General features: G+C 36.2%; 1 protein-coding gene across 16 annotated transcripts in view; it reads left to right on the top strand.

The window, feature by feature from the left end:
• SETD5 (SET domain containing 5) overlaps positions 1-16592 on the top strand; it is an 84560-nt gene that overhangs the window by 24004 nt on the left and 43964 nt on the right. For 8 of the 16 annotated variants that reach the window (XM_049098634.1, XM_035702713.2, XM_049098631.1 and 5 more), the window contains exons 2-4: positions 9590-9649; positions 13947-14133; positions 14955-15179. Coding sequence is in view for 6 of the 16 variants with exons in the window: in XM_025450829.3 (XP_025306614.1) it covers positions 14063-14133 (71 nt within the window). In the remaining 10 variants the exon portion in view is untranslated. Of the gene's footprint in view, positions 1-9589; positions 9650-13946; positions 14134-14696; positions 14795-14954; positions 15180-16592 lie in introns of all 16 variants that reach the window. The other 8 variants (XM_025450829.3, XM_025450808.3, XM_049098633.1 and 5 more) reach the window with 3 other exon arrangements.

The following is a 16592-nucleotide window of genomic DNA, read 5'->3' as shown; positions in this document are numbered from 1 at the left end:
GCATCTAGGGTAATAATGTACCCATCATTTCTAAGTTTTCATTTTACTCAGTGACCTGTATGAGTAAATGCAGGCTTATTTTTTGCTTAGGCAAAACAGTGTATGTCAGTGTTTTCTTTGAGTTACTCTTCATCTTCCATCACTGTCACTTTTTAAATTACAAATTATTTTAGGTTTAATTTTATTGACATTGGTATAGCTTATGGTGAGTAGTTTGGGAATAGAATATGTAGTGGTATATGTTTGCATTGACAGTGACTTGGGCTTAACTTTCCACTAACTGGACCTTTAGGTATGCTTTGTAGTTCAAATAGGAATCACCCATATGCACCCCAAATGCTTTTGTTCTGCGACACCATTATTACTGAATCTTTTTTTTTTTTTTACTGGAAAGTGCTCCTCGGTTAAGTACCCTAAGTGTCATCACTAAGCCTGTCCTAGTATTCTAAGAAACTGGTTGCTAAAAATAAGAACAGCTGGTCACTACCTCAAATATGAACCATTGCTTCTGTGGTGTAATCAGTCCTTATCTTCAATACACAGGTTTATGGATATATTTTACCTGTTTTGGGGGTGTTTTATCCATTTTTGTTTATTGGCATATAGAATATATAGGAATGCTGTATTACAGCTGTGAGTCATCTGTATCTTGCAGTTAGCTTTGCTATAAGGAGAGATTTGCATTCTCAAGAATACAAGAAATTTTATCAACAAATTCATTAAATAATAATCGATTGCAAAGTTTTGGTTGTTTTTTTTTATTTTTATTTTTAGAAAAAATGATTAAGACATTTTTAGTAGCCATAACTGTATAATTGCAAAACCTAAACATTACTCAGCAAATCAATTGGTGAATTATATTAAGCTCTTTATCCATCTTAACTTTTTTTAAAAAAGATTTTATTTATTTATTTTAAATATTTATTTATTCATTCAGAGAGAGAGAGAGGGGGGCAGAGACACAGGCAGAGGGAGAAGCAGGCTCCATGCAGGGAGCCCAAAGTGGGACTCAATCCTGAGACTCCAGGGCCACACCCTGGGCTGAAGGCAGGCACCAAACCGCTGAGCCATCCAGAGATCCCCTGATTTTATTTATTTATTCATGAGAGACACTTAGAGGCAGAGACACAGGCAGAGGGCAAAGCAGGCTCCCCAGAGGAAGCCCGATGTAGTAGGACTCAATCCCAGGACTGGGGATCACACCTGAGCCTAAGGCAGAGGCTCAGCACTGACCCAGGCATCCCTATCCATCTTGACTTTTACCAAAAAAAGATAGTCTTTCTTTGTCACAGCCACCTACCATATAGTCAGAGACCCCTTTCGCTCGTTTTTATGGTAAACAAGGGATAACTCCACTCTGCAGGTGTGTTGTGTATAACTGATATTTCTGGCATTTGCTGTAAAATAATCCTGTAGAAGATGAGAATTTACAGATGAAGTTAGCTATCAGTTTGACTGTTTTTTTTTTTTTTTTTTTAGATTATTTATACATTTGAGGGAGAGAACACAGGGTGGAGAGGGAGAAGCAGACCCCCTGCTGAGCAGGGAGCCTGATGCTGGGCTTCATCCCAGGACCCTGGGAAAAAGACCTGAGCTTCAGATAGACGCTTAACTGAGCCACCCAGGTGCCCCCAATTTGATTGTTTAAAGCTGGGTAAGGTTTATGAGTTCATTACAGGATTTTCTTTGTTTTGTATTTGTTGGAAATTTTTCATAATAAAGGTTTTTTAAGGATGTAGAAAATAGTATCAGGAGAAGTAGTCTGAATAAAATTTTGAAGGAGAAGAAATAGAGTAACAGGTAATTAACAAATAAATTCTTACTCCATTCAGGCAAAAGAGTTTTGTGTGTGTGTGTGTGTGTGTGTGTTTTAAGATTTTATTTATTTATTCATGAGAGACACACAGAGAGAGAGGCAGAGACACAGGCAGAGGGAGAAGCAGGCTCCATGCAGGGAGCCCGATGTGGGACTCGATCCCGGGTCTCCAGGATCCTGGATCTCCAGGATCACAACCTGGGCTGAAGGCGGCGCTAAACAGCTGAGCCACCCAGGCTGCCCAGGCAAAGGAGTTTGAACTAACCCATTAGGTATTTGGAAGCCATTGTAGATTTCTAATTGTGGAATAATAATGATTGAAGTTGTGCTCTAGAAAGGTTAAAGTCATGAAAGAATGAATAATTGGAGGGTTGAGAGCCCAGAGGTAGTGAGATCAGTTCATTGCTATAATGCAACCTTGAAATCATAAAGAGGTTGAGTAATGTTGGTGAATGGATGGATAAAAGACAGTCTATAGAAAGCATTTCAAAGGAGAAAGTAATAGCTCTCCATCCAGGCTCTCAGTCAGGTGCTAGAGCAAGCACAGCAGAAAGGAGAGGGGTTCTTTGCTTCATTTATAGGCACTCTAAAAATTTAGTATTTTGGCTTTATTTCTTCATAAATCAGTATTAACAAGTCTCTTAGAGTTTTAAAGTTTTTTTCTCTTTCCAAGTGTAATTAAAAATGAGGGGCATCCTATTTTATACTCTGAGATAGAACTACTAGAACAGAGTTTTTTTGGTTTTGTTTTTTAAGTTTATTTATTTAAGTAATCTACACCCTGCATGGGGCTTGAACTCAAAACCCTGAGATCAAGAGTCTGATGCTCTTCTGACTGAGCCAGCCAGGCACCCCTAGATCAGAGTTTTGATAACTTCTTTGAAACTAAAGAGCTCAGGGATCCCTGGGTGGCGCAGCGGTTTGGCGCCTGCCTTTGGCCCAGGGCGCGATCCTGGAGACCCGGGATCGAATCCCACATCGGGCTCCCGGTGCATGGAGCCTGCTTCTCCCTCTGCCTGTGTCTCTGCCTCTCTCTCTCTCTCTCTCTCTGTGACTATGACTATCATAAATAAATAAAAAAAAATTTTTTTTAAAAAAGAAACTAAAGAGCTCAAATCTAGATTACTTGAATTTTTTCCATCAGAACCCTACAAATGCTAGTTAGCTAGGTTACAGGTGGTTAACATTGTTTTTTTCATTACTGGAAGAAGAAATTTAGATCTTGGTGCGTTCGGTTAAAAATTATATGGGACAACCATAAAATACTTTTGTTCTGAAATAGTGCTTTATCTATGTTTTATTTTGAAGATCACAGCCCAAATTTAGTGAAAAAGCAAATGAGATCTCTTAGTATATAAGAATTTCATAGGACAATAGCACATCCAGTCAGTAGTCATAAAAATATATCAGAATTGTTGAATTTGCAGTTGAGTTTCGTTTTAGTATTTTCTTCTAGAATGTGGAGTCTTCTAAACATAAGATTCTATGAGTAGAGTTAGAATTGAAATTATTTTAAACCTTATGAGAAAATGTAGCCAGCATTCACACACTATGTAGGACTGTATTAAATGGTTTTAACTTTGTGGAGAGTGGTTTGACATCTCTGATACATGGTCATGACATTTTAGCAGTTCCACATCTAAGAATGTATCCTAAGAAAATGTGTATGTTAAAGAAAAGCATGTGTACATGACTGTTGAGTTGTATTTATTATGGAAAATTAGTAACAATCTAAACATCAACCTGCAGAGGATGACTTACAGTAGATCCATAGAATAGATACTGTAAGAGGAAGAAGTAAATTTGTATATATGCATATAGAAAGATGTCTAAAACCTACTACTAAATGAACAAAGCAGATTATAGAACAATAGAGTTACCACTTATTTTGGGGGTATCTTTGGAAAGTGGAATTATGTGAGAATTTCACTTCTACTTTTTTATGCTTTTGTAAAGTTTGCCTATTTTCACAAGCATTTATTATCTCGATAATATGTTAAAAATACAGATACAGCTATTGGTTGGAGAGGGGATCTCTTTTGTGCATGTCAGAATTGTTAAGCTTTAAATTCCTTTACTTTTTATATACTTAGCCACCTGGTCTGCCTACTAATCCCAAAACATGTATGGTCAGGTTCTTTTTGTCAGTTTTGAGGGTTCTTGTTGCCTGTTGTCCTTAATTCTTAAGTCTTGTCTAAACAATTCAAGAGATTTATTTTAAAAATCTTTCTATAAGAGACCTCTGTGTCACTGGTAAACTGTGGAGTGGTCTGGGGTTTTCTTTCTTTGAAAGGAGGGTGTTTTCTCTTCAGAATGACTCCTTAATTGTAGAGATACACTTTAGGATTTTTTTTTTCCCCTCATGGTTGTGAAAATGTAATACTTGGCACATAGGCAAGCCTGAAGAGTTTGCAAATTGCCTACCCTCTCCTGCTTTGGATAAAAGAAACATCTTAAAATAGCACTTAACATAGTTTTTATATATAGTAGTTACTCACTTCATGTTTGAGGAAGGAGGGAGGGAGGGAGGGAGGGAGGGAGGAGGAAGGAAGGAAGGAAGGAAGGAAGGAAGGAAGGAAGGAAGGAAGGAAGGAAAAAACTGGTAAATCTAGGTAATATAAATCCCAAGAGCCAGGAATTTTAATCTGGACTTGTGTGTCTGGCATAGAACCAGTAATAATCGATACTTAAGTTTTAAAAATTTGTTTTAATTCAAATGTTGCCATCTAAAGTAAATGGTAATAAATAGAAATAAAGAAAACGTTGTCTTGACTCTAAATTACCTTAGTCTAAATTTCTTTAATCTCCATTGTTTACCTCCAGTTTTTCTCTTTTCTTCATCTTCAGCCCTACACTTCTCCTAGATTCTTTGCCTGCATTAACTTGCTTCAGATTTTAAGCCTAACTACAGTTTATACCATCCCAATTATATGAATTTTCACTAGATCTCTGAGCACAGTCATCTTTTCTTAGAGTTCATCGCCTATTTGCCAGTAATTCTTGTAATGCTTATCACTTAACTCTGCTACACTGTTTTTTTTTTTTTTTTCACTGTTTTTTCATGTTTCCCAGCATATCCTCTTCTCACTTTAGTTACAGTAGCAGAATTGAAATACACGCTGTTGGAGAATAGTGAAAATAATTGTTAGCTACATTGAGATCATTAGGTAAGGGCTCCTCTTCACATATGTTTAAAGGTTGCAGAGAGCCATTTAGACTCTTTATTTGCTACAAATGCTACTCCATATGTACTTGTGAGTGAGCAGGACAGGTATTATTATTTTTTCTATTGTACAGATGAGAAAACTGAAACTTTGAGACATTGCATGAATTGCCTGCCTAAGCCAGTGCCAGGATTCATAGATATCTGAAGCAGAATGAAGCCCAGTAAGATTTTACTTTGAGGAATTAAAGATTGTATATAAAAAGTGATTTTTCTTGGGACGCCTGGGTGGCTCAGCGGTTGAGCATCTGCCTTCCACTCAAGTCGTGATCCTGGAGTCCCAGGATTGAGTCCCACGTCAGACTCCCTGCATGGAACCTGCTTCTTCCTCTGCCTGTGTCTCTGCCTCTCTCTGTGTGCCTCTCATGAATAAGTAAATAAAATCTTAAAAAAAAAAAAGTGGTTTTTCTGAGATCACCAACTATTTAAGTTGTAGGCTAGAACTCAGTTTTCCTGCTTAATATAGTACTTTTTCCTAATGCATTTTTTCTTTTCTCAGGGGCAAAAGTGATACATTACAGTACAATGGCAATGTTTTTTCCTTAATACTTCAGTTTAGATTGAAGATGAAAGAGAAGCACATAAATGGCAGCTGCCACATTAGTTCTTAGACAAGTTGGTCCTGTAGATAAAAATGCATTCATATATTTATTGCATTTTTTAACTGCTTGTGATTTAAAAATTAAGGATAATAATGTTTAAAAAACTTAATAGTCTTTCCCTGTCTCTCCTTTTTATTATTTTATGAAGTTGTTTAATAGAAGAAACTGAAGTATAGAAGTATTCAAGAATAGAGGTGTCTAGGCGGCTCATTCAGTTGAGCATCCGACTCTTGATTTTGCCTCAGGTCATAAGATCGAGCCCCAGGTTGCCTCCACCCCATCAGAGGGTCTGCTTGAAATTCTCTCTCTCTGATCCTCCCTCTGCTCACATGAGTGTGTACTTGCTCTCTCAAGTAAATAATCTTTTTTTTTTAAAGTATTTAAGAATAAATTCAACTTACGTGTGTGACAAAATTTTGAAAAATCAGGTTCAGAAATTGAATCTTAACTAATAGCGATTTTCTCTTAACCCTTACTGAAAACTTTCCTGAAATTTTTTTTCTTTAAATTTATTCACAGACTGACCTTCTGTACATCTTTTATTGCTTTAGAGTTATTCTATCTGTTATTTTTTATTATTTAATAGCTTAAAATGAGGGTAGTAGATTGAGCTGAATATATTAATTTCAGGAGACATCTTAGATGCTTGTGTTTTTAGTGAATCCCAGTTTAAGAGTTAATGCTTTCAAAAGGAAGAAATTTGGTTGATTGTAGCTTATGGCTAGTTGGAATTTAGAGAACTGAGATTTGTTGTATGCAGGGTCTTTTATTTAGTAAATGATGGGGTAAAATCCTAATAATTTTATAATGGTACTGTATGTACAACTTAATACTAAAACTCTGAAAAGGAAACCAGACCTAGGAGATGAGGGATCTAGGGAGGATTTTTAAATTGAGGATATTTTAAATTTAGATTCCAAAATAGTTTTTGCTACTAAGATGAAAATAATCATTAACCCTCTTAAAAGATCTGAAGTAATATTGTTGCCCTTGAGAAAAGGAAACATTGTAAATTGTGTGTTACTATTCAACCTTCTGTTTATGTCAGCCTAAACAAGAGATTTTCCCTCTCTAATACATGACTATCTTTAACATACTGAGTCATGTAACTTCAAAAATGACTACAAAATATGCCTTCCTGTCCCTGAATTAGTGAATGTGCATGTTTGTCCTTACTTTGAAATCTCATAATTGGATCCTAGATTCCAGAATGATTTTCATACATAGGGATGCCACTACTACTTTTCAAAACGTTTTCTTTTTTCTTTTTTTTTTTTTTTTTCAAAACGTTTTCTAAAGAAAGTGAGGAAAAAGAAGTGTAAAATTTCAACCTTGTTAATACCTTGCTTTTAATTTAATACCTTGTTGTTGTTATGCTTGGAGGACTGTACTCATAAAAGCAGAAATGCTCTTAGTGTTTTATTTAAAATTTAGTTATGAATGATTGGTACTGAAAACCAAAATAATTAAAAGGAAAGGGGCATTTTGGAAAGATGGCTTGTTTGTATATATTTAAATGTATATATTCACTTGCATGTTTTGTCAGAGATCAAAATTGAGGAAGAGATTTGGCTTTCTGGGGGTTTGTGAAGAGTCGATCAGAGATTACGCCTTGGCTGAGTTGCTGTCTGCATAGGCTGTTAACAATTGTTTCTCTGGCAGCAGATCTTGTTCATCAGGATTGCATCATTTCTGGGAGAATGGCCAAGGTCCACAGCCTCAGTACAAAGACTGTCTGAAGCATATGAGGCCTGTTCTCTTTCTAAAGCGGCACTCCTCTTCCTGCCAGTCCTCTTCACAGGATTACTGAAGCAGACTTGTTCTGAATTTCTTTCATTGGATTGGCTGTTTATTGGACTCTTGTCTCCCAGCTGCTTCCGGCTCACCTGGCTGATGCAATTTCTTTTTCTGAAATCCCTGTTGGAATTGTTCTTAAAACACTTTTTGTCTGTCTGCTCTGAGAGTGACCAAAGAGATCACATGGGTCTTGTGCTTTCAGCAAGTCATATAGAGAAAAGACTGTCAGAATGACACATACAGAGACTATTGACCATTTCTGAACCCAATTAAAAAGACGGGTAATTATAAAACATTTTTGTCATGTTCTATTTAACAGTCTTTTCTCCAGAAACTTTATGTGTGTGTAAATGAAGACTTCTCGAAAGAGTACTCTGTACTGGGAGACTTGGCTAGTTCTGCTTCTGAATCTAAGAACTTGCTAGTCTTCTATGGATTCTGATGAATTGTTCTGGAAAAGGTTAAACTGATTTGAAATTGAAATTCTGATACATTCATTTTCCCCCTGCTGTACATCCATATATTTAGTTCTCTTTTTCTTTTTGTCATTTTTTTTACCTTCTTTCTTATTTGTTGTTGCTAAAGGAGTCTACTTCTTCTTGGTTTGTTTTTTTATTCTTCCTTTGGTTGTTACCTTCATACCTTTTATTTTTATAGTAATTCTGAGCATGCTTTTTTAAAGTTCTTTCTAAAGAATAGTTAGGGGCGCCTGGGGTAGCTCAGTTGGTTAAGTGTCTGCCTTCTACTCAGGTCATCATCTCAGGGCCCTGGGATGGAGCCCTGGGTTGGGCTCCATGCTAAGCTGGGATTCCGTTTCTCCCTCTATCTCTTTCTCTCTCCCTCTGCCCCTCCCTCTGTTCATATTCTCTCTCTCTCTGTCAATTAAATAAAAATCTTGTTTTTAAAAAAATAAGGAATAGTTTATTTTCCAATTTTTTGTAAATTAGAAGCCCACAAAATATTGACATAAAAGTACATTCCTCCCCTATTGCTTGATAACTGGAATCCCCAAAACAGCTCTTTTCATATACATAATACGTTAACATTTAGATATTAATTCCCTATTCTGGCTAATGTTAAATTTGACTTTTTGGGGGAGCCCAGGTGGCTCAACAGTTTAGCGCCGCTTTCAGCCCACGGCGTGATCCTGGAGACCCAGGATCAAGTCCCATGTCGGGCTCCCTGCGTGGGAGCCTGCTTCTCCCTCTGCCTGTGTCTCTGCCTCTCTCACTCTCTGTGTCTCATGAATAAATAAATAAAATCTTTTAAAAAGCTGACTTTTTGCCTCCCAAAATCACCTGTTATCTTTTACTTTTTGGAGGGTAGAAAGTTAATTAAGGCTCTCTTTTTCCACTTTTTTTTTTTTCCCCCACATATTCTTTTATGGAGTGTCTCACAAGTAGAATTAACTCCCAATTGTCTTTTTTTTTTTTTTTTAGTAGGACAGAGGATCGACTTGATGAAAATAGGGGAAGGGGAGAAATAATATGGATTTATACTTTAATAGGTGATGTCCTTGTCTGACTGGAGAGTAGTAAACTTGACATTTGGTTAAAGAAATGCCTCTGAATTTGGGAGTGGGTCAGTGGAGGAGAAGTACCTCCTAGGAGAGATCAGAAGGAATCCCTTGGGAAATGCGAGAAAATTCTCATTTGAAGAACAGAGGATTACCCAGTGACATAATATTTTCCACTTAAGTCTAATAAAGACAATTTCCTTTTCCATTCTTTTTTTAGGTTTTGGCTTTATACAAAAATAGTATATCATGGTTAAAGGACAAAAATAGAGTACTAAATGAAACATAGGATAGTTAACAAGGCAATATGTAGAAATGAAATAAATTACTGTTAAAATATCCTATATGATTTGGGGCACCTGGATGGTATTAAGCTTATGACTCTGATTTCAGCTCATGTATGATCTCAGGGTTGTGAGATCAAGCCCCACATTGCACTGAGCTCCTTGCTGAGTGTGGAGCCTCCTTAAGATTGTCTCTCCCTCTGCCCCACTCTCCCTTCACCCCTACTCATGCATATACCTGCTTGCTCTCTCTCTTTTAAAGAATAAAAAGAAAATATTCCATATAATTCTATTCTTTGTGTCCATTTTGTTACTTCTTTCTGTACTAATCTGTGTCTCAACTCTTTCTAGGTCTTCAGAGCTACTGGCAGATAATTTTGGGGGACTTCATATTTGGAGGTCTATAAAAAGGTGACTAAGTCAAATCCTTTACATTTGTTTTAATTTTTATATTGTAATGGATGTTAAAATCATATGCTGAAATAAATGGTGATAATTCATTCAGCAAGCATTCTCAAACACTTGCTTTATGCCAGGTACAATTCTTTTCTTTTCTCTTCTCTTCTTTTTTCTTTGAGATTTTATTTATTTATTCATGACACACAGAGAGAGGCAGAGACATAGGCAGAGGGAGAAGCAGGCTTACCATGGGGAGCCTGATGCAGGACTCAATCCCAGGACTTTGGCAAGGATCACAACCTGAGCCAAAGGCAAGACGCTCAACCACTGAGCCACCCAGGCATCCTGTGCCAGGCCCTATTCTAAACATTGGAAGTATAACAGAGGATAAAACACAAAAATCTTGTCCTCATAGAGTTTATATTCTGGTAGAAAGAGACAAAAAATTTAACAAGTAAAGATACCTTGAAATTGTTTCACCTAGAGACACAACTTCTCACTCTAGGACGCACCTCTCCAAATTATGTGTAAGTTAATAAATTCTATACTACTAAGTTTGGTAAACTATACTCAGAGTCTGTTGGCTTGTAAAACTAGAGTAATTGTAGTAAAATATTGCATATAGATGATCTGTTAAAAAGTCTTCAGTTAAGGGGCACCTAGGTGGCTCAGTGGTTGAGTGCCTTTGGCTCAGATTGTGATCCCAGGGTCCTAGGATTGAGTCCCGCTTTGGCTCCGCAGGAAGCCTGCTTCTCCCTCTGCCTATGTTTCTGTCTCTCTCTGTGTGTCTCTCATGAATAAGTAAATAAAATCTTTTAAAACAAAGTCTTCAGTTAATATTTTAATAGCCACATTTTGCAGAGTATTATTTAGGGAAGGAACAATTCTCAGGGTTATATGAGAAATATCGTTTAACATTTTTGGTATTAACCCTAATATTGTGAAAGCTTGATTTATTTTTTTATTTTCAAGATTTTATTTAAATTTTAGTTCACATACAGTGTAGTAATTTCAGAGGTAGAATTTAGTGATTTTTCAGTTGCATGTGACACCCAGTGCTTATTATTACATCAGGTGCCTTCCTCCCTTATGCTCATCACATGATGTGAATGCATTATTTAGAAGATGGTCATGCTAATCTGTAATAATTGTTTTTATCAGAAGAGAGGAAGAGTCCTACAAAACTAGATAAAAGAAAGATGGAAGAATTCATGAACAAGAAATTCATAGTTAAGTGGTTAATGTTTCTTAAATTTATCAGGTCTCCAAATTAGCTGGTTTGAGATTTCAGTAAGGAATATGTTAATCAAAAAAAAAAAAACAAAAAAAAAGGAATATGTTAATCATTTATATACTCATTAAGGAAATATTATCTGTAATAATTTTCCCATTTTTTTCCTTTTAGTATTTTTTTTAGATTACTCCGAAAAATAATTATCAGCTTAAGTTTATAAGTTGCCTTTCTTCTAGAAGCCTACTTTTTTTTATGGGCATAGAATAGTAATAGCTATGATAAAGGCTTTTTAATGTGTTGAATAACTTTTTTTTTATCCTTTACTGAAAATGTAACATGTAATTGAGATTCCTATATTTAAGAGAGGTATGATCATTATCAGATTGTGTTTTGATTATCAAGCCAGACAGCTTCTGGGATTTTGGTTTTTTTTTTTTTTTTCTTTTTAGTTCAAGTTACAGAGTGATACTAAATTAGAGGAAGAGTTGTAACCAACAATACCCAATATTTAACTATTTTTCTGAGCTTATTTGATAAGTATTCTCTCTTCTATTATTTGTAGATTTTATTTCAATTTCCCAGAAGTAAAGGATGTACTGCCTAAATCTGTATGGATATATTGTTAGGGAAAGTAAATATTTTCCGTGTCAGATGGATCCAAAGAGTTATATTAGTCACTTCTTTTGTAAGCTGTGAAGAAACAATAGGAAAATTTGCCTTTTTTCATTTTTAGTCCAAAGTCTAGCATTGTGTTGCCTCCAGTTGTATAGGAACCGGTGTCTTGCCTTCACCCAGATTTGAAGAGTCCTAGATCTTGATGAGATCCAGCTCTTTGCAAAGTGTAGGTGCCAGGGAGGGCTGCTTAGTTTATAGCTGTTTCCAGTATTCTAAAATAACACAAAAGAGTAATATTCTCTTTATGTGTTCTTAAAAGCTTGGCCTAACTCACTGTTCACAATTGGTTTTCTTATGTTGATTTGCTTCATATATCAAAATATGATTTAAGCATCTTATGTGGTCTGTCACTTAAAATTTGTATTAATTCCTTGGATTGACTTAGTATCACATACTTTTCATTAAAAATCTTTAACATAAGTAGTTGTTTGATTTTTCTCCTGTCTTGTCTTAAGATGAATCAGCATATCAATCACAACTCTTTCTGTAGACTTTTTGCAAAAATCTTTATTAATCTAGGCTTTTAACATTCACACAGACTTTTTTCCCACATAAAATGCTTCTGGTTTCATTCTTTCAATAGTTTAATATAAAACCACTAATGTAAAATAGTAAAATTTCCCCCTTTACACCATACCTCCAAATCTCTTAATATACTCCTTTTTTTTAAGTTTTTTTTTTTTTTTTTTTTTTTTTGAGAGAGGGAGAGAGAGAAAAGGATGGTTAGGGGAGAGGGAGAGAGAGAAAAGCTTAAGCAGCCTCCACAATCAGCATGGAGCCTGATACAGGGCTCAGTCTCTAGACTCTGGGATCATGATCTGAACCAAAATCAAGAGTTAGACTTTTAGAGAACTGAGCCACCCAGGCACCCCTTGAAAATTTTATTTTTAAGTGATCTCTACACCTAACTTGAGGCTAAACCTTATAATTCCAAGATCAAGAGTCACATGCTCTAGTAAGGGAGCCAGGCACCCCACTCTCTTACTGTACTTTTATACTTTTTTTGTACTTTTATACTTCTAATGGATTTCTTACACTTTAGTAGTTTTTGAGTCCTTCTGTTCCCAAATTTCCACTAGTTATGATCAGCAACTCAGGGTATCCTCACTACTTTTCCATAGAAAATTTCCTAATCTTTATCATGAAACTAATCTATATGTTTTTATTTATACCTAGCAGTGGATATGGCCTCACAAATATAGTTAAAACTGTTGCATCTTCTCCGAAAGTTATGGTTAAAATAAAATGATTTCAAAGGAAGAAAAGAGTGTTCTGTGATACAAAAAGACAATAAGAACAACTGTATGTAAACATATCTTTTATCATATTTAATATAGAAGAAATAACTTTGTTGGTTGCTGGTAAAATTACATTTATTTGTGGCCTAAGGGGAAAAAATACTTAAATGAAGATATTGCTTGTTTTCTTTTTTGTTTTTTAAGTAAGCTCTGCACCCAGCGTGGGGCTTGAACTCATGACCACAGGATCAAGAGTAGCATGCTCCACCAATTGAGCAAGCCAAGAGCCTCTAAATGAAGGTCTTTAATTGCTAAAGAATTTAGTTAAACTTTGTTATTTCTATTTACTATCCTATACATTGAAACTTATATAGGTCCTAGGCTGCTAAAAAATTTTGTTTAAGCAGTTGTTAAATGATGGAAATGTACTTGGCTAGTGAGCTACACAGACTATACTTCCCCTTTAGCTAAAAAGAAAAAAATTAAAATAGAAATAGAGGGCGATCCCTGGGTGCCTCAGTGGTGTGGCGCCTGCCTTCGGCCGGGGGCATGATCCTGGAGTCCTGGGATCAAGTCCCACGTTGGGCTCCCTGAGTAGAGCCTGCTTCTCCCTCTACCTGTGTCTCTGCCTCTCTCTGTGTCTCTCATGAATAAATAAATAAAATCTTCTTTAAAAATTAATAGAACAAATGAAAAGTAAGCATAACTTTTGTTACCTCATGTTTTAAAACACTAATGCAATAAATACATACATACATACATACTAAGGCAGTATACAAGAAAATAGGATAATGTGTAGACCCTTTGCTGTACTTGTTTTATATTTATCCTTTAAAAGACTTATTTTTAAAATGGCAGAATAGGGATACTTGGGTGGCTCACTCTGTTGAGCATCTGACTCTTGGTTTTGGCTCAGGTTGTGATCTTAGGGTTGTAGGATAGAGCCCCACATCGGGCTCCATGCTTAGCAGGAAGTCTGCTTAAGATTCTCTCTCTCCCTCTGTCCCTCCCTCACTTGTGCTTATTCGATCTTTTTCTCTCTCAAATTAAATATATATATCTTTTCTTAAAAAAAATAAATAAAATGGAAAAATATTCAGTAGCATTTAGGATAAATTTGACAAACTGTCTGGTTATTAGATATTTTCCTTTTCTGTGGCAGGATTCCTCATGTCCATAACATGTTGGTTAAGGCTGTGCAGCTCACCCCCACTCTCAGAGTGGCCAGTCTCCATTAATTGGACCCCGTGATTTCCACTCTCTGCTGCATTGGACGTCATGAGCATTGCAATCCCTCTGGGAGTCACCACACCAGATACATCCTACTCAGATATGGCTGCTGGATCAGAGTAAGTGCTACTTTCTGGGTAGTAGATGTGTTACCAGTTTGTATGGAGATAACTTTCTTATGGGCCTCTAATAAGTATGCAGTATTTTCTAAACCCAAGCCTAGCCCACTCTAAATGACATTAGACCTTTCCCTTTTTGCCCATAGAAGCTGGAGGGTAAAAAAGGAGTTAGAAAGGGGAGGAAAGAATTAGGGGAGGGGGGGTTCTTAGTAAATAATATAATTGAATTAAATTTGCGCAGTAGTGATTACATCCTCATTTGTTTTGATGGGTGGGGAAGATTGAAATAAAGTAGGTGTCACTACCTGCTTCTGTAGAGTTAATGATTATTGATGAATGGAGATAAAGAGAAATTCTCTCCAACTGATTTTCCTTGAAGGCCTCTTCCTATGTACTTCTCACTGTTGTAGAGTAAAGGGGCTAAAACTTTATATGGGCAGGTTACTTAAAACTTCTGATATTTGGGGTAGAAAACATTGAAAGCAGTGTCATCTGTTTTTATATAATATTCATTGCCTAGAAAGAGGACCTTCAAAATCAGTGGTACCAAACTTTTTTTTCAGCTAAGAGCAGCTTTAGGAATTCAGAGTTTGTCGAAAAGCCCAATCCCTAAAATAGACTCTCAATTCTTGAAGAATTTAAATACCAAATGGCAATGAAGGTAGGCCTTCATTATAAAACTTTATATATTATTATTCACAGTTTAAAAAATTTTAGCCTTTTGTATCCCTTCTCTTTTAAGTTGTCCAAGATTCCCCCTGCTCACAGATTCCCCCTCTTGTCCTTTTACCTCCCTTGTACCCAATCTTCCTTGCTTACAGAAAGGAAGTGGAAGCCCCCTACCTTTCAAGACGAAGTGGCACTACACCAGGATGTGAAAGTCCAGCGAAAGAGACCCAAGGGGCCTAGGGGGCAGCACACCCCCAGAAGCCAAGTCTATTCCAGGCAGTACCAGGGATTAGGGTCTGGGCTGGAAAAATCCTGGTGTTTTGAATATGTTCAGGTCCAGTTCAGACTCTTGATCCCACAGCCACTTCTTGAGTGAGGTGGGTGTTGCTCTAATTCCCCTGTTTCTCTTGCCATTTTCATAGTCCCTGGGGATTCTTTCCCCTTCAGCAAAGCAAAGCAACTGTACCAGAGCTCTGGGTTCAACTGCATCCCTGGTTAATAGTGGTTTTCTTCCTTAACACTGAGAATATAGTAAAGAGCATGTATATTTTTCTTCACAAAGCCACCTAGGATTACTTAACTGTCTATTGTCTTCCTTAAAGAGGAAGACTTAAAATGAAGCTACCCCAAGAAGCAGTATACTATATTCTGGGGTAGGCTAGAACTGAAAGTTTTTGACCTTATTTCCATATAAAAAGGACGATGGAGGGTGGGGGATGGGAAGGGTGGAATTGTGTTCCTTCCAGGGCTTTTTTTCCTGTTTTGTTTTATTTTTTTGCATGCCAAATAGATTTAGTTATGCTGGTAGCTGAGACTTCCAAGTCTACAGCTATTTACCAAATACTTAAAAAATCTTCTTGCATTAGGAACTATAATTATATAGTGTTAATAGATTTTTATAAAGTCAACCACTACCTCTTACACAGATTGACTAACAAACTACACAGGGAGATAGCATTAACATTTGTGAGAAATTTCAACAGAGAGATTAAATCACTGACTTTGGAACTAGTAGAGAAAAAAGCCTAAAGCAATTGTTCTTAAAACTGGTGTTTTTCCTAGAGTGCAGAGATGACCACCCATAAATGCTGCTAGGGAGTCCAAAAGTATTTGTAGACTTTTGGCCTAAAAATTTGACTACAATGTTCCTATTTTCTGAAACATTTTCATCTGATTTCTTGACAGATTTCTAATAATGTTGTTATAACTAATTATATCGTTACTCGCTTAGTATTTCTACAAAGCAAGAGAATGTCACCAATTACCTTATGTACCATTCTGTTACATTTTAGATGATATTTGTTAATGTTTCACCATGCATATTCCACTGTCATGCATATTCCACTGTTTCAGGTACTCTAAGATTAAACTTGGTATGAAGGGCAACATACTCAATTGAGTAAGGGACCTAGACCTTATGGGATTTTAAATCTGATAACAGTATGCATTATGCATTTTTTAAGTATTTGTAGGAGAACTTCTAGATAAAACAATAAAAGCAAGGATTTTTCTGAATTTATAATTCTGCCATAAAAGAATTTCAGATATTTTCCAAGAGGTAGCATTATTGCAGCTGGTTGCATGTTGTATTTAAAACACAATCAGTGCCTTATCTGTTGTAAGCATGGCTTCTTTGTATATACCCAACTGTCATAGCAGTTCAAACATAGGCTATAATTACATTTGCATAAAATGGTTGGCTAATAAGGAAATGCAATCTTAATATTCCAGATTTTAATCCGTATTTTGAAACATAGGTAAGAGTTGATATATATGTCAAGTGTATCGTA

Source organism: Canis lupus, chromosome 20 (genome assembly GCF_003254725.2).
Source record: "Canis lupus dingo isolate Sandy chromosome 20, ASM325472v2, whole genome shotgun sequence".
Classification (NCBI taxonomy): domain Eukaryota; kingdom Metazoa; phylum Chordata; class Mammalia; order Carnivora; family Canidae; genus Canis; species Canis lupus.
This window is presented reverse-complemented; position numbering and strand designations above follow the sequence as displayed.